This window comes from Physeter macrocephalus, chromosome 8 (genome assembly GCF_002837175.3).
Source record: "Physeter macrocephalus isolate SW-GA chromosome 8, ASM283717v5, whole genome shotgun sequence".
Taxonomy (NCBI): domain Eukaryota; kingdom Metazoa; phylum Chordata; class Mammalia; order Artiodactyla; family Physeteridae; genus Physeter; species Physeter macrocephalus.
This window is the reverse complement of record NC_041221.1, coordinates 15,278,464-15,304,317: the sequence shown is the minus strand read 5'-3', so window position 1 is coordinate 15,304,317 and position 25,854 is coordinate 15,278,464. Positions and strand designations below refer to the sequence as shown.

The window sequence follows — 25,854 nt, the reverse complement described above, 5'->3', positions numbered from 1 at the left end:
CGCGGCATGTGGGATCCTCCCAGACCGGGGCACGAACCCGCGTCCCCTGCATCGGCAGGCGGACTCCCAACCACTGCGCCACCAGGGAAGCCCTAGGGTCTTACTTTTTAACGCCACTTTCACGTGCTAGCTTTGATATTTTAAGTGTGATGCTTGTGTTGTGACTTTGGCGCTTTTGTTGTGCACACGTTTTCATCTCAGTGTGCTGAGTGCGCTGAGTGCATCAGGCCAAACATGTGCAGACAGAGTTACCCCCGACTCCCTTCAGTCGTCTGTGGGTGGGGAGACGTGGGTCTGTGCAGCACACAGCGCGGGGCTGGGTAGAGGGTCTTGCCTCACACTGAGAACTTTTCTTTTGCCAGCTACGTACAGTGGCATTCAGATGTGGTAAGTGTCCCTGTGACGTACAGCTTACGCCATCCAAACCAAAACCAAAAATCAGTTTTCTTATTTTTGTTTTCATTATGGGCCAGGTTTAGATTAGTGTTTAAAGTAATGGTTAAGTAGTAATGTTTAAGTAGTGAAACCAAGAATTGTATGAAACTCTTAATTTTTAGGACGTATAAGATGTTACTATAATCGGTTGAAAATTGTTAACTAGAACACAGATTGGTTAGAACTTTTTAATTTTTTGGTCACTACTATTGATGTAATCTTAAGAGAATGTCATTTGGAGCCATATTGACATAGATTTCAATTCTGATTTTCCATTTACTGTCTGTGTGGTCTTGGCAAGATATTTCATATCTAAATTTCAACTGTCTCATCTTTTAAGCAGGAACAGTAACATTTCTTATTTAAAATTGTTGAGAATTAGATTAAATAGCCCAAGCAGAAGCATCGTTCGGTGCCCGGTGTGTTGAGTCCCCGCGTCCCCGCCGTGCGCAGTGTGGAAAGCGTGCTGTGTGCTCTGGCTCATTTGTGTTCTTCATGACTGCAGACTGCCTCAGCCAACCTTCTCACTTTTATTCCTGTTCTGGTGTTAGAATGACACCTAAGATCTAAATACCCCTTTAGGAAAATCAAACAAATCAAAGTTGTTTAAATGTTAAGAAAATAGACACTTAAAAGGTGGTGAAAACATTCACGTGTAGTGTCATCGACTGAGATGTGGCCAAGTTAGAGCTTCCCCTGAATCCTGGCAGCCGAGGGTTGGGGTCTATCACAGCGACGGGGAGTGGCCTTAATGAAGCACTTGAACGAGCAACAAAGCAGCAACTGCAGATACGAATATTTGACCATTTTGACATACTTAAAGTAGCTGGGTGTTCTGGGTGTTCTTCAGATCTTAATGTCATTTGGTGATGTTGTTAGTTACTTCCACAGCTACTTTTAAGATGCGAAGTCTCTCCACTTCTGTAAGAATGAGTTCAGGCCCAACTGTAAGTGGAAAGGGGAACTTCTGAAGTTGATGTATGTAATTTGCCTCTGAAATGTGCTTTTTCTTCAGGTTGTGTATAACAGAAGTTCTGAAATCGAAGAGCTGAAATCCATTATTGAGAATTTGCGAGAGAGCCAAGAGAGGTTACAGAAGGATAAAGCACAGGAGGTTGAACAGCTCCATGAGGTCATCGAGAAACTGCAGAGCGAGCTCCTGCTTGGGGGACCCGCGGCGCCCCAGGCCGGTGACGGCAGAGCCGCCAGCCTGCAGAGCGAGCTGCTGGGCCTCCCGGCCGAAGGAGCCGAGGCCTGCGCGGAGCTGGAGGGCGAGCTGCGTGCCGCCCTCGAGGCCAAGGAGGCCCTGAGCCGGCTGCTGACCGAGCAGGAACGCGGGCACGGCCAGGCCCTCGAGGCCCTCCAGCAGCGCCTGCAGGCCGCAGAGGAGGTGGCCGCACGGCAGCTGGCCGCGTCGGGGCCCGGCACCGCCCTCAGGGAGGCCGAGGTCCAGGCCCTGGCCTCCCAGATCCGCGAGTTCGAAGCTGCCCTGCGAGCCAAGGAAGCGAAGATCGCAGAGAGAGAGTTAGAAATCGACGCTCTGCACCGGCAGAAGTCAGCCCACTCGGCCGAGCTGGGGGCCATCCTGGCGGCCGTGGCCCGCTTCCGCTGCGCCCTAGAGCAGCAGCTCCTGGTGGCCTCTGGGGAGCCCCCCGAGCTGCAGCAGCTCCGGGCGCAGTGTGTCCGCCTCAGCTGCCAGCTGCAGGCGCTCAACCAGCGCTTCCTGAGGTGCCAGAAGGAGCCGGACGAGTGGCACGCGCGCGGGGCCCACGTGGCAGGCAGCTCCCGGGGGCGGGCGTTCCAGGGTGAAGAGGCCTCCTGCCACGAAGAGGTGGAACAGGATGTGTGTGGCAGGCGGCTGGCTGAGGCCCCCCACGGCCATGGCGGTAACCCACAGGTGGGCTCCTTCGTCAGGCCACAGGTGGCGCAGCCTCTGTGTGCAGAGAGCTGCGTGCACGTGGGGAGCTGGGGTGTGTCCGGGGAGCTGGGGGTGCACTTGGGGAGCTGGGGGGCAGCTGTGCTGTGCTCCATGTCTGCTGGGGGCCTGCTTCGCGGGGTCGCCCCAGCTCCAGCACGTGTTGACCTGCTGTGCGCACCTCTGGTCTCCTGCTCCACGTGTGTGATCTGGTCCTGAGCTGTGGGCTCTCCCTCGGGGCCTGCTGGCTAGTGCTCCGGCTGCAGAGCTCCTGCGACTCTGAGGTAGCCTCACTGCACTTCTGACTTTGTGATGCCTTCGGCTGTGTGCTCATAAGCATTGTCCTTGTTTTCTCTGCTCATCACAGAGCCCTCTTAAGGAGGATCCAGAGCTGGCCAAAGCCCTGCCGACGTTGACCCGCGCAGGTCTCAGCCAGCAGGACAGCGTGATGTCGGTGCTCGCAGTCTGCCAGCGGCAACTGGAGTCTGAGCTGCTCTTAGTGAAAAAGGAAATGTGCCTGCCTGCAGAGAATGGAGTGTCGGGAACAGCGAAGGTGCCTGGGCATGTTTGGGGGCTGGTGGGGCACAGGACACGGCAGCTGGTCACGGGCAGAGACCCCCCCGCCCCCGGCGTCTTTGCTGCGACGGCACAGGTTACATGGACTGCAGACAGGGGCGCCTTCTCCAAGTCCGCCACTCTTGGCGGTGCTGCTCAGATACGTTTTGAAATTTCCCCTGTGTTTGATTTAAGCACACATTTCCCATGGTCTAATCGGCTTGCAAAAAGGGAGCGGTCCGTTATTTTTTCCTCATAGTTGATACCAGTAGGATTTTACTGGGCTCCGGGGCTTGTGTCTGGATTTTCCGTGTGAGGACAGTTGCCCACAGCTGTGCTGCCTCCACAACCTTCATCACTTGCAAAGGCTTCGCATTTATTGCTTGAACCTCAGGTGTTTTCCCTACATGTTTTCACTTGTCCTCCCAGCAAAGAAGAGCAGAGCAATCTACGATTCAGTAGTTTCAGATTCTGAGCACCAGGACAGAAGCTACCAGAAGGCTGCCTTTTCTTTTCCAGGGAGGGGAGGGTGCAGGCCGGCAGCATCAGATTGTTGCAGAGCTGAGAGGTTTGAGAACCAAACGTGGGCTTGGTTCTGAAGCCTGCTCAGACGCGGGCTCTCGTGAGCCAGTCACCCTGCTGGTGTGGATGTTGTACACTTCGCTAGGCGTTCCAGCCCCTCACCTCCTGGGATGTGCCACGAGCCACGTGCACCATGTTGGAAATTGGAAGATTCTGAATTCCCACAGCACACGGGACTCTGGGCGTGGGTCTGCAGTTTCGATAGAGGAAGCCTGCATCTGATGTCATGTGTTTATCAGATGCCCTCAGAAAGTACACTCTGTTTGGAGAGAACCTTCACCTACTCTGTGTAGCAAACTTGTCTCAGCATCCTTGTGATAAGAACATTTCTTTAAATTCTTAAAAGAGAGCTCGGCCCTGGGATATCCTGAGCTGGTTGCCAAACTTTCAGGAGTTACACGCTGACAAGGAAATTCCAAATTCATTCCATAAATTACAATTTTGTGTTTTCAGTGTTTGCATATAGAACCTTCCAGGCCTTTTTCCTGAAAAAACCCCCAAAACAAGAAACTTACATCCTCAGTAAATGGCCACAGAAATAGGTTAGAACAGTTGCCTTTTTTTGCGTTGTGTGTGGCAAAATACATATACAATTTACATCTTAATCATTTTTAAATGTGTAGTTCAGTGGTATTAAATACGTTTATAATGTTGGGTGACCATGCATCTCCATAGCTCTTTTCAGCTTGTAAAACTGAAACTACTCATTTAAACAATAACTCCCATTTCCTCCTTCCCCCAGGCCCCGGCAACCACCGTTATGCTTTCTGTTTCCGTATGATTTCTGAGATACTCTAAGTGTTTACATAAGTGGAATCACACAGTATTTGTCTTTTTGTGTCTGACTTATGTCACTCAGCATAATGTAATGTCATCAAGGTTCATCTGTGTCATAGCAGGTATCAGAAATTCCTTCCTTTTTAAGGCTGAATAATATTCCATTGTATGTATACACCACAGTATGCTTATCCATTCATCTGTTGATGGACACTTGGTTTGCTTCCACTTTTTTTTTTAAATAAATAAACAAATTTATTTATTTTTTCGGCTGCGTTGGGTCTTCGTTGCTGCATGCGGACTTTGTCTAGTTGCAGGGAGTGGGGCTACTCTTCGTGGCGGTTCACGGGCTTCTCATTGTGGTGGCTTCTCTTGTTGTGGAGCACGGGCTCTAGGGTGCGCGGGCTTCAGTAGTTGTGGCATGCGGGCTCAGGAGTTGTGGTACATGGGCTTAGTTGCTCCGCGGCATGTGGGATCTTCCCAGAACAGGGCTTGAACCTGTGTCCGCTGCAGTGGCAGGCGGATTCTTAACCAGTGCGCCACCAGGGAAGTCCTGCTTCCACGTTTTAACTGTTGTGAATAGTGCTGTTATGAACGTGGGTGTGCAAATATCTCTTTGAGACCCTGCTTTCAGTTCTTCTAGGTATCTACCCACAACTAGAGTTGCTGGATCGTATGGTAATTCTACTTCTAATTTTTTGAGGAACTGCTGTAGTGTTTTCCACAGTGGCTGTACCATTTTACATTCCCATCAAAAGTGTACAAGAGTTCCAAGTTCTGCACCTCCTCACCAATATTTGTTACTTTCTGGGTTTTTGGGGGGTTTTTTTGATAGTAGTCATCCTAATGGGTGTGAGGTGTATCTAATTGTAGTTTTGATTTGCATTTCTCAGATGACTAGTGATAGTGGATATCTTTTCATGTATATGTTCTTCGGAGAGATGTCTGTTCAAGTCCTTTGGCAAATTTTGAATCAGGTTGTATTTTTTTTGATTGCGTTTTAGAAGTTGTTTATATATTTCTGGGTATATTAATCCCTTATTAGGTGTATGATTGGCAAATATTTTTTCCCATTTTGTGGGTTGCATTTTTACTCTGTGGATAGTGTCTTTTTTTTTGGCTGTGTTGGGTCTCTGTTGATGGGCACGGGCCTTCTCTAGTTGCGGCGAGTGGGGGCTATGCTTCGTTGCAGTGTGCAGGCTTCTCACTGCGGTGGCTTCTCTTGTTGTGGAGCACGGGTTCTAGGTACACAGGCTTCAGCAGTTGAGGCACGTGGGCTCAGTAGTTGTGGCTCACGGGCTCTAGAGCGGAGGCTCAGTAGTTGTGTTGCACGGGCTTAGCTGCTCCGTGGCATGTGGGATCTTCCCGGACCAGGGCTTGCACCCATGTCCCCTGCATTGGCAGGCGGATTCTCAACCGCTGCACCACCAGGGAAGCCCCTCTTCTCTTGTGTTTAATAGATTTTTTAAAATGGTGAAATGTTTAAATTCCTTTCTCACTTCTCTTTGTGTATATTCTTTAGCTATTTTCACATTTAGCATCCTAACATAAAGCACTCTGACTTGAATTTATACCAGCTTAAGTTTAATAACACATAAAACTGTTCCTTTGTAGCTGCATCCCCACTCCTTTTGGTTTTTGATGTAACAAAAAGCCATCTCTATACTTATTTGCCTTTAAACATAAACTAATAATTCCTTTAAATGCATTAATCTTTTAAATTATGTAGAAAACAACGCGTGGAGTTAGAAACTAAAGTTACAGTAATACTAACTTTTAGACCAATAACTTAGGAATATGTATATTAGTCTTTTAGTTAATGATGAAAACAAAAAGCGCAGTTATAAACCATTGTTACAATAACATTAGCTTTTATAACTGCCCACGTATTTACCTTTATTAAGATCTTTATTTCACCATACAGCTTTGAGTTACTGTCTAGGGTTCTTTCATTTCCCCTGCTGGACTCTCTTGAAGGTTTCTTACAGGGCAGGTTTTAGTGGTGACAAGATCCCTCAACTTCTGTTTATCTGGGAATGTCTTAATTTCTAACCTACTGTTGATGGAGCTTTGCTGTATTTAGGATTCTTAGTTGACAGTTCTTTTTCTTTTAGCACTTTGACTATATTGACCTACTGTCCTCTGGCCTCCAAAGTTTCTGGTGGAGAAATCTGTTGATAAGCTTATCGAGGATCCTTTGTATGTGACAAGTCACTTCTCTCTTGCTGTTTTCAAGATTTTCTCATTGTCTTTGGCTTTGTGTAAGTTTGATTATTATATGTCTTTGGTGTGGGGCTATTTGAGTTCATCTTACTTGGAGTACATTGAGTTTCCTGGGTATTTATGTTCATATCTTTCATCAAGTTTGGAAAGTTTTCATTCATTATGTCTTCATATATTCTCTTTGCTTCCTTCTCTCTCCCTTCTTTTGGGACTCCCATTGTGTGTATGTTGGTTTGTTCAGTGGTGTCCCACAGTTACCTGAGGCTACACTTACTTTTCTCAATCTTTTTTTTTCTTTTCCCCAGACTTGATAATTTCCATTGTTCTGTCTTCGCATCCACTGAATCTTTCTTCTGCCTTCTCAGATCTACCTTTGAATCCCTTTAGTGAGTTTTTAATTTCATTTATACTTTTTAACTCCAGAATTTTATTTTTTTCTTTATTGATATTTCTATTTTGTTCATGCTTTTTTTTTTTTTAACTTCACGTTTTCCTTAGTTCTGTGAGCATCTTTAAGAAGGTTATGTTAAAGTCTTTGTCTAGTAGATCCATCATCAGGTCTTTTTCAGGGATGGTTTCTGTTGACTTACTTTCTTCCTATGCCTAGGCCATACTTCCCTTTTTGTGATTTTTGTTGTTGTTGTTGAACACTGAATATTTTTAATCTATTAATGTGGTAAATCTAGAAATCAGACTCTCCCTCTTTCTCAGTATTTACTTTTTTGTTGTTACTGTGTTTTTTTGGGGGGGGTTGATGTCTCTGTGCTAAGAATCAGCTTGAGATGTAAACTTAAGCTCTCATATCTTTTCTGAGCCTGTGCCTTTACCCAGGCACACGCAGTCAGTCACTTCAGAATTTCCTCTGTATACGCAGTTGTTTTTGAATGTCCTAGTTTTAAATTTTTCCCCAAAAAGAAAAAGAGAAAAATGCAGTGGTGGGGAAAAAGGGGCACCAGTCCTTTAAATCCCCTGGAAGTCACTTCAGCCAGAAGGGCAGGGGCTGGAACAGTTGGGGGCAGGTGCAACAGCCGTGGCCTCCTGCCTCTCTGCCTGCTCCTCTGTGATCAGAAGCATCATTCAGAGCAGATTCCCAGTTTTTGGAGGACAGAGTCCTTTTTGCCCACCCTAAGTCCTGCAAGATGCTCCAGGGACACATGCACCGCTGCCTGCTGGGCCCTGGGGTGGGGTATGAGTAGCTGCTTCTGTGCTAAGAGCTGAGAGCAGTTTACCGCCCATGCTTTCCCCTGGAAGTTGCAAGCCTTCAGCAGACTGCGGACTTCCAGAAGAGTTACGTCAGGCACACTCTGCCAGTGCAGTGGTCGTCCAGGTGGGACACGGGTTCCCGGTGCTGCCTGCTCTGCCACCCTTCCAGGAGCCTCTCCAACAGCTGCTTTTTAGGCAGTGAGCTTTAAGCCTTGAGCTGTCTTTCATAGCATTTTGAAAAGTTTGAAATCTTAAAAGAGTCTAGAGGGACAAAGGGCTCATCATAGAATCTCATCCTTAACTGTTCAGACAGTCTCTGAAGTTGGCTTATATATGACAAACGTGACAACATGTAATTCACTTATTTTACTGTATGCATGTTCTTTTTTACCTGTAGGATAAGGAAAAACTACTGGAAGATTGTCAGCTGCGGAAAGTTGATCTCATAGATCAGGTGAAACAACTTCAAGAAAAACTGAACCATCTGGTACATTGCATGAGCTTCCAAAACGTCAGGACAGAGGACTTTAAATTTCAACAGGCATTGGAATCTCCACATGTTTTAGAAAATAATGCGAGTGACAGTTCCAGTAACAGTGAAGAAACTGACAGATCATCTCCTGTTGATGCATTTAATGTCACATGGGATCTAGTTGACATTATTGGAAATCAGGATTCATTGATACGAAATGAGGTGCCAGATACTCCCACAGGAGAGCAGGTTGCTTTGCAAGACAAGGCACTCTGCTTACAGGGGAGCTTGTACGGGTGCTCCCGTGACCTCTCCCACACCCAGGGCACCAAGCCCTTGAAGAACGTGCTCAGGACGATGGACCTGTCCTCCTGGAGCTCCCCCGAGGTCGTCAGGAAGGATTCAATCTCTGAGCGCCCCCCCAGCCTGCCCCTCACACCCTGCTCGGATGCCCTGAGCCAGCGCAGTCTGGACACCTCCCTGTGGGACGGGACGAGCACCCAGCTGCTCCAGGCTGACCAGTTGGGGCTGCTTTGTTACCCGGGCGAGTCAGCGGCAGGAACGGCCCCTAAGTGGGCGGGGTCTCCGTTAGCTGCAGACGGGGCCCCCTCCACCGACCACCATGCTCAACGGGTGCCTGTGGTAAGTGGTCTTCCTGGGTGCTGTCCTGGTTTGGGTCCGTGGGATGCCCAAGGCCCCAGTGTGTTCCCACTGGGTTGTGTCTACGTGGACGGCAGGGTCACAGCTGCAGTCATTGTTGGCTCACCTTCCGTTGTGGCCTGTTGGCCAGGCCTGGGTGAGCAGTCCCCTGGTCAGCAAGTGTAGGGACGGTCAGCGTTCTGCAGGATGGACCCAAGTCTACTGTCATAGGAACATTCAGAGCACTTTGGTTGTTTTTAAAAATACATGAAATGCATTACTCTTACTCAGAAATTCACCACAGGCCTAAGTTTGCTAACTCACACTGGCTTTGGGAAGTATAATCTTAAACCTATCTTCATGTGTGGTCTGCATATGGGTTCTTTGTCTGGAAGATGTTTTTTAGATTGATTTTCAGTTCTATATCATGTTTCACAGGTTCTACATATAATGTTATTAATTTCAAGAACACTTCAATATATTATTTTTGGGTTAGATTATATTTTAACATAATTTTGAGATTTTGTGTATCTTATTAGATAAAATGAAAAATAACTTACGGGATATGTGTAATTTAAGGTATCCATATACGACCACTTCATACCCGTATGCTACTACATCATGCAAAATTTTGAAAATCTGAAATATTTGCCAGTGACTTTTAAAAATATTCCTAGAGAACTGTGGGTGAATTTGGTTAAATTATTATGAGTGTATGGCCTCGTGTCTACAAGCTGTGAACACTTTGAGTTCTGTGTGGGAAGATGATAAATTCAGGACTTAGCAAGTTTTACATCTGGCAAGTTCAGTTCCATGATATAACACGTTATTATTTTATGACCATTTAAACATCTACCTATTTGAACAGGAGAAAGATGTTGAAGATTTTATCATAACGTCTCTTGATTCGCAAGAAAAGTCAAGATCACCTCCTCTTGGGTTAGAAGGAAAAAGCAGTGGAAAAAGTGAGTCAGTCACAGACTTTATTTTTACAGCTTCACAGTGTAGAATAGTGCAGAGTCCCCGTGCACCCCTCGCGCGTCCCGTGTTAACGTGCCATGTTGCGTGTGCACACTCCGCCTCTTTCTCTCTGTGTGTCTCTGTGTCTCTGTCTCCCTCTGGGTTTGTGCTCTGTTACTTGAGGACCTGATGTCGTTTTACTCCTGAGAAGGTCCCTGTGTATTTCATGGCATCCAGTCCACGCCAGGACATCCGCCCTGAGCCAGGGCGGCGTCGCGTCCGCACACTTCGCTGAGATTTTGTCCCGTTAGTGCTCTTTACAGAAACAAGCAGTGGCTGCCACCATGCATCCAGATGTCCTTTGCGGGCTGGAGGGTGGTGAGAGCAGGCCAGGTGCCTGGCGCGGTGCTCGGGCCTGGACCCCGTGAGGGCTGCTCCTTATGTTCGCGGCAGGTTCGTCAGCATGTGTGCATCTCGTGGGACTCCGTGAGCGCCCTGGTGGTGCCGTGCTCTTCATGGGGGTCAGTTTGGACTCTGCAGTTGTGCTGCCAGGTTTCATCCTGTTCCTTCTGAATGGCCAATGTCCTGGGTAGGTTTTCGAGACCCTGGGACGTTCTCTCCTCAAGCTCGGACCCACGTAGCCTCCATTGATGGTTCTTGGTGGTCTTGCCTGGATCCTTGTCACTATGATGGCTGCCGCACCGTGACTTTCTAACCTTATACTTTCTTCTGTAATTGTTAGATTTTTACAAGTCAGTCACCTCAAGGTGTTTTGACTTTTGAAAAAAGTCACCATTGGCTCATTGGGTGCTTTTGAGGACAAGGCAGCAGTGAAGTCCAGTTCCCTGGCCATGTTGGCATTTGCGGAATGGGGCCGACAGCTTTCCAGCTGGTGCTCTCACTTCTTCCCAGCAGTAGCCACGTGATGTAACAATTTGCGCAGTTCTGTGAGGTGCGTCCCAGGAGCAGCCTCTCATCCAGTTTCCCTGCTTGGAGTCACCGTTTCCTGAGGATATCGTGTTCAACTTTGAGAAATTTGCTCTAGTATTTATTTATGCAGCACACCCCACACACCTCCCTTCCCGTCTCCCTAAAATGACCCCACCTGCACTTTCTGCCCCATCACTGCCGAGTGTCTGCATTTCAAGGACGTGTGTTTGAGCGCAGGTATGCGCTGCCCATGACGACCTTCCCCGCGTCCTGAATGTGGTCCTTGCTTTCCGGGTTGGACCCCCTACAAGTTTCTGGAGACAAAGCGTGTGCGGGGTACTTTTTGTGTGAACATTGACGTCTTCCTGATGTCGGCATCTTGGGCTCGGGCTTGACCCTGGGTGGGGAGTTGGGTCCCTTCAGAGTGTGGAGCCAGCCGTCCTGGACCCGGGTGTCATGGGAGCAGCATGTGGTCCCCTGGAGCACGTCCTCCCACCCCGAGAACTCTGCTTCTTCCTTTGGTCATTTCCCCCACGGTTTTCTCTCGTCTGTCTTGTTAATTCTTATTGATCACATATTGGACCTCTTGTACTAATTTTCTCTTTTTCTCTTTTTCCGTGTCTGTATTCTTGTTCTCATTTCTAAGAGATTTTTCAGAGCTTTACTTCTTAAGCTTTGTATTGACTATTTTGTTTTTGCTGATGTGTTAGTTTCTGACTACTCCTCTTTCCTAACCCTGACCCTTGTTGCCTGAACGATACTCCCCTTCTTATTTCTCTTGGGGTGCTCTAATTTTTCTGATGTTTTCTTCTGTTTGCTGCCTTTACTCTGTTTCTTCCACACTTTCTCTGAGTCTCTGTTTCTCTCTGTCTTTTGTGTTTGAATGTTCCCTGGCACGTTTGAGAAGGTAGACCTCTGAGAGGGCAGTCGTGAACGGCTCACTGGATGGCAACTCTGTGCTCAGAGGGGCCTTGCCGGTGGCTCCACGAGGTCCACCTGCCCTCCCCGAGCTGTGTGCTGGCGGGGATGGTGGGCTCTGCTTTTCCACCGGGTGCCTCCTTCCGTTTTCCAGAGGGTGTGCTTCCAAGACTTCCTGGACTGGCCACAGTTCAAGGCTCAGGAACAGCTCAGGGAGCTGCGTGCTTCTGAGAGGTTATGAGTTCTATTTTGAGGCCCCTCCCATCAGACAGAGGCTCCTGGAGTCTCGAAATTGAGACTTTGTTGAGGGCTCCCCAGCCGGGCTGCCCGGTCCGGGCTTTTCTCCACCCACCCCCAGATAAGGCGTCGCCTGCCCCACGAGATGCCTGCCGCTCGTCCAGGTGCTTCGGGCCCGTCCTCCGCTCAGCCTCCTCCTCATGTCCTGCTGCCTCTCTCGTCCATCCTCCAAGGCGCTCGGCACAGTTGCCAATTTGCCCCGTCTGTGGGGGGTGAGGAAACACACATCGCGTCTGTGAAAATGAGCTGAGCTGAGCTGCCCGGAGGGTTTATGTTCAAATCACGGACATTAACATGCTAAACGTGCAAAATGTACATTTTCTTACTTAACCTGTGTAGCTCTCATCTTACGTTTTTATGCAACATTTTTACTGTCTGGGGGTGTCCATCGATGTTTCCTTTGGTGAGAGGAGCCTGGCCATGGCTCTCCTGGTGCTTCGGGGCCGTCCCCGAGGATTGCCACCAGAGTCGCGGGTCTAGGCCCTGACTCTGCGGTGTGTTTCTAGGTGATGGCGCGGGGTTTGGAGAGACCCTAAGCCAAGGCTCGGGAAGACCGGCAGCGCCCACTGCTGGCACCGCAGCGCCTCTCTCCCCGCTGGGCTTCCGACGGCCGCTGGGCGCCACGAAGGAGAAGGAAGTCCATCCGAAGCAAGTGAAGGTACTGGCCGGCGGGGAGCAGGGGAGGGGGCTTGAGGGGCCTCCCCTCTGGCCCGTCTGCAGCTGCGCTGGCCTCAGCCCTGCTACGACTTTGTGCCTTGTGTAGCGGCTCAAAGGGAGGAGATGCGCCGCTGTGGCAGGACCACAGGGACGGTGTCCCAGGTGGGGCCTGGCCGCGCTCGGGGCCCGCGGGCGCTGTGGCCGGGGGCGGCTCCTCCTGCAGCGGCTGTCACAGCCCAGCGCCCAGGGGGCCTGCACGCGTGGCGCTGTCCTGAGTCGCAAGGCGGAACTGGATTGGTCTTCCTGAGTGTCATTCAGGTGCCAGACCTCGTGACCCTGTTTGGGAAGCAGTTGTGGTTTTTGCTTGTTTGGCTTTGGAGGCTTTCCCAAGACGCTTTGAGGGTTCTCTTGTTTAGATAGTAAGTGTTCCCAAAGGAAACGATTTTGATGTTAAGTAAAATCTGCTCTGAAATTGTATTTGAAATGAAACTGGTTTTATTCCTTTAAGAACTGAAATTGGAGCAGTGTCTTCTAGCTGTTTTTTCTTTTTTTGCATTCCTCAATTTTTTCTATGACATAAATACTAGAATTCCTAATTTTTAAGGAAAAAGTTTGGTTGTTAATAACAATGTTTCATGCTTCGGCTTTGACGTTTAATATTTGATACTTAGTTATTAAAAAAGAAAAGAAAGAAAGAGACCCAGCAGAGGCCCTGGAGCCTTTTCCGGAAGTGCTGAGGCGACAGGAGAGAAAATCAGGGGCAGCCACCCCGCAGCAGCCCGTTGGGTCAGTCAGCCCGGCTTGTGTGTTCCCTGCCGGCCCCTCTGCTGCACCATCCTCAGTGGGGCACGTGGGCCACTCGCCGCGGGGCCGAGTCTCAGGAGCCTCGTGCGGTCGCGGCTCCGGCCGCCCTGAGGCCGGCGACGCTGGTGAAGGTCCGTCACGCCGGAAGCGCGTGTCAGCTGGGCAGACGGGCCCCGCGGGGCGGCTGGTTCACGTGCGGCTGCGAGACTGCCGGCCGAGGCCCCCTGCGACTCCGCGGGCCTCAGGGCAGAGGCTCCGGGATCTCACGGCCTGACTGTGCCCGTGACCCGGGGGCCGCTCCACGTCCGTCCTGGCCGCCGTTCGCCCGGTCGGCGAGGGCGGAGGACCTCGCTCGTCACAGCTGTTCTTTTCCAGAGGTGTTTTTCAGAACACCTTTTTGTCCTTATATGACCCAGGAGAAGGTGTTTACGGCCTGCGGCCCGGTCCACTATACAGCCTCCCTGCCTCGCCACCCTTCCTTCCCCGGGGCTGTGATTTGCCTCTGTTCTGTATCACATACGTTGTTTTTAAAGTGAAATTGTTGTAGAGTGTTAAAGATGGCCGCTTGTAAAGTAAACACGGTATACAGCTTGGTGTCTAGCACTTTTCTGTTACTGTCTCACGGTTTTGGTCACGTCGTTAGAATTAGAGGAAGACCTGTTTCTAGTTAAGTAACTAGTCATTCTTCGTCATAGGCCTCTTCGTTGCTACTTTTCTGTTTCCCTAACGTGCCCCTCGCGGGAAACTGTGTTGACACGCGGTGTGAGGACGGTCACAGTCACTTGCGCACTGCATTGGCCGTAGCACCAGCCATCCAGAGGGTGGCCCCGGGTGGGGTGCGCCTTCCTCTCAGCCTCTGTGGGCAGCACAGAAGGCCAGCGTGCACATCCCAGGTCCCAGGCCCCATCACTCTATAACTACCACTCCAAATCCTGATGGTGTGGAAGAGCCCTTCCCATGCTCACTGGGCGCCCCCGGGGGCGTGAGAGGGCTGCAGTGGCCAGTAGCTGGCCTGGTACCATCTGCAGTTGCCTTTCCCCCGAGGTGTCCCTGTGCAGCTCTTGGGTCTCCCTCCTGGTGGGGAGCTGTGGTCCCGGGAGGGCCAGGGAGGTGCCTGGCATCTTGGTGACTTGGCTGTGGATTTCCCTGACCTGAGCATCTACTGTGAGGGAGCAGGCGGGATGGCTGGATTGTGGGGCCTGGGTGAGCCTTGGCGGGTGACAGCAGGGCAGTGACGGTGAGAGGTTTCAAGCTGCTTCTCCTTCTTTCTGAAATGTTTGTCCGTTTCAGGCTTTGCTGCAGATGGTGTGTGACGAGAGCCACCACATCCTGGCCCTGTCCGAATACCGTGGACCCCCGAGCCTCCTGAGCAGGGCCGAGCCCAGCGCCCCCCTCGAGTGCCTCACGATGGGGGGCCAGGGCCTGCTGGAGGCAGCACCAGCTCCCAGGGAGCATCCCACCCCAGGACCCCCAAAGGGGGAGAAGGTACAGGCCTTCTAGATACAGAAGAGAAGCAGTGGGCGTGGACCTGGTTGAGGGCTTTTCTTGGCCCCAGAAGTGGGAGTAGAGGAGCAAGAGGCAGGTCAGCGGCAGGCAGGGAGGCCATGCCTGGTCAGCCACCCTCCCACTCGCATTCCCTGCAGGGCTCCAGCCTTCAGGAGAGGCCGCGGGGAAGGGGCCGGCTGGAGCCCGCCCTGTAGGGAGGCTCTTGATGGAGAGATGGGTATGGGGGCCGGGCCGAGGGGCAACATGGAGGAGAGGGCCAGATGCTGAACCGTGTGCAAGGAAGCCAGCAGGCCATGGAGTGTGGACGGAGCAGTGGGCAGACCCCAACTTTAAGGGAAGGGGGCAGGTGGGCCCAAGCAGGTGGCCAGAGGGAAGGCAGCCCATGCATGGCCCATATAGACACCGCCCCCCCTGCGTGGACACTAACCCTAACCCTAACCCTGCACACACACATGCACACGCTCCCTGCCCCTGCGCACACACACACACACACACACACACACACACACACACGCCCCGCCCCGGCACACACATGCACACACACCCCGCCCCTGCACACACACACACACCCCACCCCTGCACACACACATGCACACGCCCCCCGCCCCTGCACACACATGCACATACACCCCACCCCTGCACACACATGCACACGCCCCCCCCGTGCCCTTACACACACACCTGCACACACACACCCCCCCCACACGCCCCCCCCGTGCCCTTACACACACACATGCACACACACACCCGCCCCTGCACACACACACACGCACATGCCCCGCACATGCACGCGCACACACACTGTCTCCGCCACTCAGGGCCTGGCCTCCCCTGGACCCGGGGCTCGTGTGCAGCGGCCGGAAGAGAGATTTGCTTGCTGACATCCACTCTGTCTTACCTCCCCGTCGTGTTGGGGGGCTTCTCTGCCCAGAGCTGGCTCTTCGTGCCCCTAGGTGGTCATGGCGTCCGTGTGTCCCCGCAAGTCAGGGTGGGTTCTGTTTGAACCTGCAGGATGAGTTTATAGGGACACGGGCTCTTTGTTTCGATATTTTAGGAACCTTCCAATGTGGGCCTCGACTGGAGAGGGGAATTTCTGCAGATCGTGCAAGAGGCCTTTGAAAAGGAGCGGGAGATACTGAGAGTCGAGCTGCGGCCCCGGCCCTGTGGCTCAGGCCCTGGGGGCTGCGACTCCCTGTTGGAGAGGCTGGAGAAGGTGGTCCAGGAGCAGGTGAGCTCACGCCTTGGCTTCCCCCCAGAGCCCACCCTGACACAGAGGGTGACGGAACGTGTTTCACTCGACTTTAGAGCAAGGCAGTGACTGAGCAGCAAATCCTGCTGCAGTCCACAGATAACACTGTGTTCTCTTGCATGAGTTCTGTGAAGTGGAAAACTCTGTGCATTTATCTTCCTTCAGGATCTCACTCTGTTCTGGAAATAACTGGCCTTTCCTTGAAAGCAAAAGAGCAATTCTAGGCGACCCCGGCTCCAGGCTGTGAGCGCTGAGCCCAGGGTTGGAGGGTCGGCCCCGCGAGGGCTGTGGGAGCCTGCTCCCCGCTAGTTCCCTCGTAAGAGAGGGCAGGGTGCATGGCGAGCGTCGGCCAGGCGCAGCAAGCGAGACCAAGGTGCTGGGGGCAGAGCTGCGTGCGATCTGAGGGTTCCAGGGCCCCTGTGCCTGTGTTCGTGCCGCACAGTTGTCCCTGCATCCTCCCGTGGCAGCAATGCCGGGAGCCGGAGCTGCGGGCCAGGAGCTGCTCTTGCCTGGCACGCCAGCCCTCAGGACCCCCTTCTTCTGCCGTGTCTTATGTCCCCCTACCCTGATCCCCTGCCACCCCATCTGCAGGGGGACGTGCAGGAGAGGTCCTTGGAGCACCTTCGCCTGTCGGACAGGAGCAGCCTGATGTCCGAGATCCAGGCTTTGCGCGCCCAGCTGCGGATGACGCACCTGCAGAACCAGGAGAAGCTGCAGCAGCTGTGCGAGGCACTGACCAGCGCGGAGGCCCGCGGGAGCCGCCAGGAGCACCAGCTGCGGAGGCAGGGTGGGTGTGGCCTCTCGGCTTCGGCCCCGAAATGTTCATCCTGACACTCACCTGTCAGGAGGTGGCAGGCAGGTCAGCGAGCCCCTCGCTGACTCCCCAGGCTGCTGAGTGCAGAACGCCTGCCGGTTAGGGTGGAGGCCTTGCCCAGCATCCCGGTGAGCAGCTGGTGGGGGCCACACTGGCGCCAGCGTGCTGGGTGCTGCAGGCCCACGTCCGCGAGGGTCACTGGGGCTCGCAAGAGGCTGAAGCGGCCTGTGGCAGGTTTCTGAGTTTGATTTAAACTCCGGGATTTTTACACAGACACTCATGTCATGTGCAGGGAAAGAACACTTTATTTTTGCTTCCCCATCTCCTCTCCTCCTGTTCTTGCCACTTGCCCTGGGCATGCTCTGAGTGCTGAGTGAGGACTTGACTCCGTCCCGTGGGGCAGCCTGCCTTCGAGCCCCAGCCTCGGCATGGTGCCTCACGCTGTGCAGTTCTGGGCTGGATTTGCTCGTATTTCGCATCTGTGTTCATGAGGGTCCTGGTCCATGGTTTTCTTTCTTCTGGTTTTGGTTCCTGGAGGAGTGGGTGTGTCTGTTCCTAGTTCTGGGAGGGTTCTCCGTGAAGCTGCCCAGGCTGCGTGGGCTCCATGGAGGTCCGTCGCGGCCCAGCTCCAGCCTCTGCCCTGGGGAGACCCCGGGCCTGAACATCGCAGGGGTCGAGAGGGCATGTGCCCCCCACCCCAGAACCCTACTGCGTCACACGGCCTGCACGGCTGGGTGGTGCCGCCCGCTCCCTGCCCATGTGTCTCTCTCTGGATGCTCACCGGCCACGAGGGCGAGGCTGGCGGGGGTGAGAGCAGAAAGGCCTGTGTCCCGAGTATCTTGGTTCCATCAGAAACAACGGCTTCTGGGTCATAGAAGCCTCCTGTCCCGCCGAAGTGAACACATCCCGTCCCTTTACTGGTTTGTTACTGATTTGCTCAGTCATTTGTGCGGCTCACTTTGGACTCGTGAATAATGCTATTTTATTTTAATTCATTTAATCTCTTTATTAGTTGAGTTATTGGCGTATAAGGTTGAGCAGGAAAAATGTATAGTAAGCGACCTGCAGAAAACCCTGAATGAAGAGCAGGAGAAAGCAAATAACGTCCAGAAGCTGCTGGTGGTGGAACAGAACACAGTCAGAGGTCTGAAGTCCGAGCTCTGCGAGTGTAGACAGGACAAGGAGCGGCTGCTGAAGTCCCTCGGCGAGGTGCAGAAAGAGGTCCTTCAGCTGAGGTGCGGCCCCACTGGCAAGGCTCCACCTTGCCAGCCCCGTCCTGCCCCCAGCTGCCCCCAGGCTTCTGGCCGAATAAGGATGGAAGTCACGTGCCTCCTGCCACATTCTTGGCCTCGAAGTGAAAGATGCCATGCCGTCCGAAGCCGCGGCTTGCCCGGCTGTCGTGATGGGTGTTGGGGAGGAGCCTCTGCTCCCGCAGGCTCGTGGGGGGCCGCGCACACTGCAGGGCCCGCCCGCCCTGCCCTGGGACCCCTGGGTGCTGGCCGGCGTGCCCTTGAGAGCCCGTGTCCCCACACAGGTCGGTGCTGGACAGTAAGGAGGATGACCTGCAGGCCGCGCGGCAGCAGCTGGAGGGCGAGCGCACCAAGGAGCGGGCCCTGCAGAGCCGGCTGGAGGAGGAGCGGCTGCAGTGCCTGCAGAGGGAGGGCCAGAGCGCCAAGGCCCTGGAGGTGACGTGCGCGGCCGCGATTGAGCCCAGGGGCCAGGGCTGGGGGCAGCGACGGGGCTGCACCTTCAGGGCTCAGAGGGTCCCTGCACGTGCGGCCCCCGCCTCCGGGCATTCGCTTCTGTGAGGGCAGTGCGGCCTCAGAGCCGCGTGGGGGCCCCACCCGTGCGCAGGGGAGGCCTCAGGCCGGCGCCCTGTGTGGTAGCCGTGTGGCCACGCGCAGCCGTGTCCCGTAGGCCTGGCTGAGCCGAGCACCGTGAGGGGGCCGAGGGCCCGCCCTTCAGCAGCACCGGAGCCCCTGACTCAGGGAGGGAGGTGAACCTGGGACGTTGCACTGTGCTCAGAAAAGCGCCTCACCCACGAGGAAGGCCGGCGGAGCCGCGAGAAGAGGGGTTATTGCTCGCCTTCCTCTTACCCGAAGTATAACATCAGAAGTCCTCGCTGCGGGAGCTGTCTAGACGCTCTTGCTCTGGGTTTGACTTGCCTCGTCTCCCTTTTCCCCGATGCAGGAGTTAAGGGCGTCTTTGGAGAAGCAGCGCGCTCAGAGTAACCAGCTGTGTGTGGCGCTAAAGCACGAGCAGACGGCGAAGGACAACCTCCGGAAGGAGCTGCAGATCGAGGCCTCGCGCTGCGAGGCGCTGCTGGCGCAGGAGCGTGGCCACCTCTCGGAGCTGCAGCGGAGCCTGGAGGCCGAGCAGGGCCGCTCCCGCGAGCTGTCGGAGGCCCTGCAGCACGAGCGCCTGCTCACGGAGCGGCTGAGCCGGCGGCCGCAGGACAAGCAGGCGCATCCAGCTCTGCTGCAGAAGCTCAGGGGCCGCGAGGCCCGCGTGCTGGAGCTGGAGGTGGCGTTGGAGGCCGCGCGGCAGCGAGCCCTGGAGGCTGAGGCCCACGTGCACCGCCAGGAGGTGGAGAGGGAGCAGGAGGTAAGGGCGGCACCGAGGCCACCCGTGGAGACCCCGCCGAGAGCGTGGGAGAGGTTAGAGCAGCCAGGACGCGAGGACACGAGCCGAGCGGACACGGAGAAGTGGAGCAGGTGGCAGAGAGACAAGGAGACGCTGGTGAGCCCGCCACGGCCGGAGGGCCTGTCCTGGCTCCGGGCTGTCCCTTGGTTTGGTCACCGCGGCCTTGTAGCAGGTTGGAAGTCGGGAAGCGCGCGTCCTCCGACCTTGTTCTTTCCCAAGGTGGTTTTGGATCCTCAGGGCCCCTTCCGGTTCTGTGTGCATCTGAGGATCGGCTTTTCCGCTTCTGCATTAAGGGCCTTGGGATCTTGGTAGGAATCACACTGAACCTGTAGATCGCTTTGGGGAATGTCGTCTCCTTAACAATGCTAGGTCTTCCCATCCGTGAAATCGGAAGGGCTCTCTGTTTATTTAGCGCCTTAGTTTCTTTCAGTAATGTTTTGTCACTTTCAGGTGATAAGCTTTGCATTTCTTTTGTTAAATTTATTCCTAAATATTATTTTTTTGATGCTGTTGTAAATGGAATTATTTTTTACTTCCATTTTCAGGTTGTTGCGAATGTGTAGCAATGCAGGTGATTTTCACACCTTGATCTTGTGTCCTATAACCTTGCTGAACTGGTTTATTAGTCCAATATTTTTAATGGATTCTTCGGGATTTTCCATGTAGAAGATCATGTTTTCTGCAAATAGACATAGTTTTACTTGTTCCTTTCCAACCTGGATGCCTTTGTCTCTTCTCCTTGCCTGACTGCCCTGGCCAGAACGCACAGTGTGTGAAGGCAGGCGTCCAGCCTGGTTCTTGATCTTGGGGGAGCAGTCAGTCTTTTACTGCTGAGTGTGATGGTAGTTGTGCTATTTTTGTAGATGCTTCTTATCGGAGGAAATTCCCTTCTATTTTTAGTTTATTCAGTCTTTTCTATTTTTTATTTTTATTCATGAGAGAGTATTGGATTTTCTTTTTCAGTGTCTTTTCAGATTTATGGGTTTTCTCCTTCTCTTGATATGATATAGGACATTGGTTTTCATATATTCAGTCATCCTAGCACTCTTGGGATGCATCCCACTTGAATTTGGTGTGTAATTCTTTTTTAACTAGTGTTGGATTCAGTTTGCTAGTATTTTGTTAAGGATTTTGCATTTATATTTATGAGAGATATGTTCTGTAGTTTTGTTTTCTTGTGGTGCTTTTGGTTTTGATATCAGGAAGATCTTGACCTTGTAGGATGGGCTGGGAAGTGTTCCCTCCTTTATTTTTTGGATGGGTCTTAATTTTAGATACATTATACATTGACCAAAAGCATTTGTTTCTGAGGAAATTATATCCTGTGTTTTCTCATCGATTGACCTTTATTTTGCTCTCTTTAAAAATATTTTTTAGAACTTCAAAAATATTACCTTTATTATTTCCTTTTGGGGGTTTTGGGAAATTATAAAAAGCTCTTAACATGCACAAGGAAAACCAATGGCTTGGTGTTTTTAATGGTTAGGCTGCCATGAAATCGTCAAGAAATAAATGTTAGTGCGATATCATTTACATGCTACTGAGTTCACCAATTTAAATTGCACAATTCAGCGGTTTTCCATATATTCAAAAGTTGTGCAGCCTGATATCACTGCAATCAATTTTAGAACATGTTCATCACCCACAAGGGACCCCTGGGCCTGTTAGTGGGGACCCAGCCCCTGGCACCCACTGGTCTACTTTCCATCTCTGGATTTGCCTCTCTGGTCGTTTTGTGTCAGTGGAATCACACGGTATGTGGCCTTCTTCCATGGCTGGTTCCTGCCATGGGGTTTTCAAGGCTCACGCGTGTTGTGTGTGTAATGATTTGTGTTTTTGGTGGGGTTAAACAGCCTGGAACGCAGTCGTGTTTCATCACTAGAGATCGTGGAAGTGGAGGAATCGTTTGGGGCTGTGGCAAGAGGCCGGGGGTTTCCTGACGGAGGCGGCTAGAGTCACGGCCCTGGGTGGGCCTTGGTCACTCGGGACCCCCAGAGCGTGTTCCAGGTTTTTTGTGCGTGTCGGGGGAGAGAGGTTTGTTGTCTTCATGTGCTTCTCAAGGGGCTTCCCAAACCTTATCCAGAGTCTTCTGCCAAACCTTTTAATTTAATTTTGGGGTTTTTTTTTTTTGTTTTTCTTTATTATTATTTTTTGTTTGTTTTTGGTTTGTAAAAATGTAGCGTGATTGCTTAAAAAAAATACAAAGTGTTTTCCAAGTCAAATTAGTAACCGTCCTTCATGATGCACCTTGAAATGTATTTTTCTTTCTTAAGTATGTTGTCCTTTTGGTGTTATTTTTACTGTAGGTAGTTAACTTGATCTGGGTTATGGGGTCTTTTACTGGCCGTGGTGGCCCAGGCCTCTGATAGTTATTTCAGGGCCAATTTCATCTTTTTTTTTTTTTTTTTTTTTTTTGTGGTACGCGGGCCTCTCACTGTTGTGGCCTCTCCTGTTGCGGAGCACATGCTCCCGACGCGCAGGCTCAGCGGCCGTGGCTCACGGGCCCAGCCGCTCCGCGGCATGTGGGATCTTCGCGGACCGGGGCGCGAACCCGCGTCCCCTGCATCTGCAGGTGGATTCTCAACCACTGCGCCACCAGGGAAGCCCTAATTTCATCTTTTTTAAACAAAATAAACCAGTGGGTCTCTTGGTTTTGTTACTTTCCTCATCTGGAAAATAGATCAGAAAGGATTGCAGTTTCCTGAGGAGGCTTGAGCACTGAATGGGGGTGATCCCGGGAAAGGGCGGAGGCGCTGGGTGGGAAGCCGGCCTGAGGAGCGGCTGGGCCGGGCCTGTGCCCTCCCTGCCCTGCCTGGCTCTGCCCTGCCCGGCCTGGCCGTCTTTGTTTCCCTGGATCCCCCCTCCCCAGGCGTCATGCCCTGGAGGCGGCCCCCATGCTGTCCGAGCCCCCGCTGCTCCCTGAACTTCTCAGCACGTGGAGTGGTTTCTGTGGGTGGTCTGCTGGCTCCCTGTGGAGACTTGGGTCCTAGGTGTGGGGCAGGGAGCGGCCTGGCCGGCTGGGTCCCCTGACATCTCCGCAGTGAAGGGCGGGGATCACGGGTGGGGGGCACAGGGCCCCCTGAGACTCAGGCCCGCCTTCTCGGTGTTGAGCGCCCACTCAGTGCCCGCATGCGTGCTGAGGCGGGGGGCCGGGCTCGGGCTGTGGCTCCTCCCGTCCCGGGTCCTGTCCCGGATCCCCGGGGTGGGGGGACCCTGACTCTGCATCGCGCCCGGAGCCCCCGTGGGGAGCGTGTTGGGGGTTGGTTGGTCGGTCGGGGTCCGGGGCCGGGCCGGGCGGCCCCTGCGCTGAGCCCCTGGCTCTGGTCTCCACCGCGGACCGTGTGTGAGGCTCGCTTCTGTTTTTCGCCGTTGCCGACAGCGGGAGTTAGAGCTGCAGCGCCAGCGGGATGAGGACAAGATCCAGCAGCTCCAGCGGACCGTGAGAGAGCTGCAGGCGAGGGGGGCCGTGCGCCCCCGCCCGGAGCCAGGTTCGGAGCCTGGGCGCCCCCGGGAGCAGCAGCGGGGCCTAGAGAAGGCGCGGCAGCAGCTGCCCTGTGCTGCGGGCCTTCTGAGCAGCTTCATCAACCAGACGGTGGACAGGCGAGTCTCTCGGGACTGACCCGGCCATATGCCCAGCACCTTTGATGTGGAGGAAAATTCTGAGTTTGCGGCGTGTCTTTGATTTCGCGTTCAGGTTTTAATGAAACGGACTCTGTTTCTCATCCCACGTGTGTGGATGCATTCGTGGGCGGTATTCTCTTGAAAGATGATGCCAGCACTGTGGTCTTTGCATTCTCGTATGACAGGAAATGCAGGTGTCTTTCAGATCGGGTCTCTCCGTGTCCCTTTGCCATTGTTCACCTCCCAGAGGGTCCGGCCCAAGGCCAGCCCCCCTCCCACCCGCGTCCCCCAAGGCAGGGCTGGTGCCCGGCGTCGGCGCAGCGTTTGCCTCGCCTGACACCCCGGCCCGCTGCCCGCGGGGCGGGATGCGCCCGCCTGGTCGAGGACCCGTGACCCTGCTGTTTGACGGGAACCAACGTTGACTTGCCCTTTTCTGAGCTCACAGAAGCTCAGACCGTGCAGCTCTCCTGTCTGTAGCTGGGTTCAGTTAGTGGGGCGGCCAAGTCTTGCTTAGGGACCGCGTTTTAGTAGCCGACTCAGAGCCCCAGCAGAGAGCAGCAGGGGCGGTGGACAGGCCGAGGCAGCCTCCGTGGTCTGTGGTCAGTGCTCCGGGCTGGGGGCCTCTGGGCTTCACAGACCGCCCACTTCCAGGCCCTGCCGCCTCCCGGCTGCCGCAGCCACCGCCGGCCTCCCCGGGCGCTACGCGGAGTGCCTGCCGCCCGGGGCCCACACACACCTTCTGAGTGTCCGTGTGCTTCTCCAGGACCATCAGTGACTGGACGTCGTCAAACGAGAAGGCAGTGGCATCCTTGCTTCACACGCTGGAGACGCTCAAGTCTGAACTGGGCGCGTCCAGCTCCTGCCGGGTGAGACCAGCGTTCTTGTTCACTGAGGCCGGGCCTGCCTCCCGCCTCGGCCTGTTGCACGGTTGGCTCAACGCACTGTTCCTGGTGCCCACCGGGGCGCTGGTCTGTCCCGCTCTGGGGCCGACGCCCCGGCCTGTCTGCCGCTCACGCACTTGTGTTGAGGCTCTGGGCTGGAAACGAGCTGCCCGTCAGCAGCGTCGGGGGTGCTTCAGGAGTCCTGAGTGCTGCTACGAAGTCCCGACAAACTTCCATGGCAGTTAGGACGTCGTGATGTCTGTCGTGGAAGCAGCCTGCGGCGCAGGCAGCAGAGAGCTGGCCCTGCCGGTGCCCTGCGCCCGCTGGGCCTGGAAAGAGCGCGCCTGTCCCGAGGGACCCTCAGGGATGAGCTCCTCCCGCCATCCGTGACGCCCTGCCTCCGCCGGGCGTGCTGTCGGAACAGGCAGAGGGTCGTGCTTCGTGACAGCCTTCCTCTGTCCGTGCCCGGTTTCGTGCAAAGTCTGTTTCATGGGAGAGCGGGAGGAAATGTGATCTGATGGCTTTTGCTCTCTCCTTCGCGTGCGTGGACTCGCCCAGCCCGCGAGCTGCCCACCGACCCCAAATACGTTTAAAGTTACAATCCCTGAAAACAGCCGACAGTAAAAACCACGAATAGCGGCTTTTAACAAATCATTTTCTGATCTTGCTTTCTCCTCAAGAAGAAAACGACGGTGGAGCTGCAGGTCCAGCTGGTGGACGTTCTGCTGAAGGACAACGAGTCCCTGAGCCGAGCGCTCGGCACGGTGACGCGGGAGAAGGCGGAGCTGTGCAGGGCCGTGTCCCGGCTGGAGAGGGCCCCGCAGGGGGGCTGCGCGCGCAGGGTACGCGTCCTGGGGCCCGGCGGCTGCAGGCTGCGTTCGATTTGCTTACGTTGTGGCGTGCGTTTTTGTATCTGGCTTCATGTGGGATGTTAACCTGGAGGGTCTTCTTCATTGTCTTTGGTCTTGTCCTTATGAAATGAGCTGGAATGTGTTCCCTCCTGTTTTCTGGAAGAGATTGCGTAGAGCTGGTATTCATTTCTTCCTTAAATGCTTGTCGAGATGCACCAGTGAGACCATCCGTGCCTAGTGTTTTCTCTTCCAGAAGGTTCTTTGTGCTGGGCTTGGTGTTTCCGGTGCTCCTGGGCAGGGTGCCCTGTCAAGGCCGGGCAGGTCCCGTTGGCAGTTACCAGAGGGCGGTGGTGTGTCCCCAAGTGGGACCTCTGTCTTCTCAGTTCTGTCCAGTTCCGCTTTGTCTGTCTGAAGCGCTGTGGGGTTAAGGGGGCTCCTGTGCTCGTGGGACCCAACCGCCGTCAGACCCGTGGCCCTGTACCTCGCCAGGAGGGACTGTGAAGGCGCGAGAGGTGCCGCTGGCGCCGAGCACGGCCGCCGGCTCCCCTGGGGGCTCCTTGTTCAGAGGGCGCCCGGGGTGGACCAAAGTACCACCACCTGGAACGCTTTGTCCTTCGCCTGGAAGGTAATGAATCAGGAGATGAATGTAATGAGCGAGCGAGAGGCAGGCTGAGGGTAGACAGACTGGAGCGTCTTCCCCTCTGTGTCGGGGTGACTTCTGTTGCTAGAGTGTCTCTTCCCAGGAGAGGCCAGGCTCCGTTAGGAACGGGAAGCGTGGTCTCTTCCTTCTGCTCCAGCAGGGAGGTCACCCAGCTCAGCGCCTCCCTCTTGCGAGCCCTGCCCTGAGTTTGGGCGGCGCAGCCAGGCTGCCTCGGCGGCAGCTGAGCACGTGGCCCCGGCAGTGCTCTGAGCTGGCCTTGGC

At 53.9% G+C, this 25,854-nt stretch overlaps 1 protein-coding gene across 16 annotated transcripts in view; it reads left to right on the top strand.

The window, feature by feature from the left end:
- Positions 1-25,854, top strand: part of PCNT (pericentrin) — a 111,832-nt gene that overhangs the window by 74,597 nt on the left and 11,381 nt on the right. For 9 of the 16 annotated variants that reach the window (XM_055086479.1, XM_055086491.1, XM_055086484.1 and 6 more), the window contains 14 exons: positions 1,451-2,332; positions 2,718-2,903; positions 8,088-8,804; positions 9,670-9,766; positions 12,413-12,564; positions 14,658-14,852; positions 15,928-16,101; positions 16,714-16,909; positions 17,949-18,171; positions 18,471-18,621; positions 19,127-19,675; positions 22,959-23,179; positions 23,964-24,066; positions 24,762-24,923. In XM_055086479.1, the coding sequence (XP_054942454.1) occupies positions 1,451-2,332; positions 2,718-2,903; positions 8,088-8,804; positions 9,670-9,766; positions 12,413-12,564; positions 14,658-14,852; positions 15,928-16,101; positions 16,714-16,909; positions 17,949-18,171; positions 18,471-18,621; positions 19,127-19,675; positions 22,959-23,179; positions 23,964-24,066; positions 24,762-24,923 (4,008 nt within the window). The remainder of the gene's footprint in view (positions 1-1,450; positions 2,333-2,717; positions 2,904-8,087; positions 8,805-9,669; positions 9,767-12,412; positions 12,565-14,657; positions 14,853-15,927; positions 16,102-16,713; positions 16,910-17,948; positions 18,172-18,470; positions 18,622-19,126; positions 19,676-22,958; positions 23,180-23,963; positions 24,067-24,761; positions 24,924-25,854) is intronic. The other 7 variants (XM_028492765.2, XM_055086486.1, XM_055086481.1 and 4 more) reach the window with 6 other exon arrangements.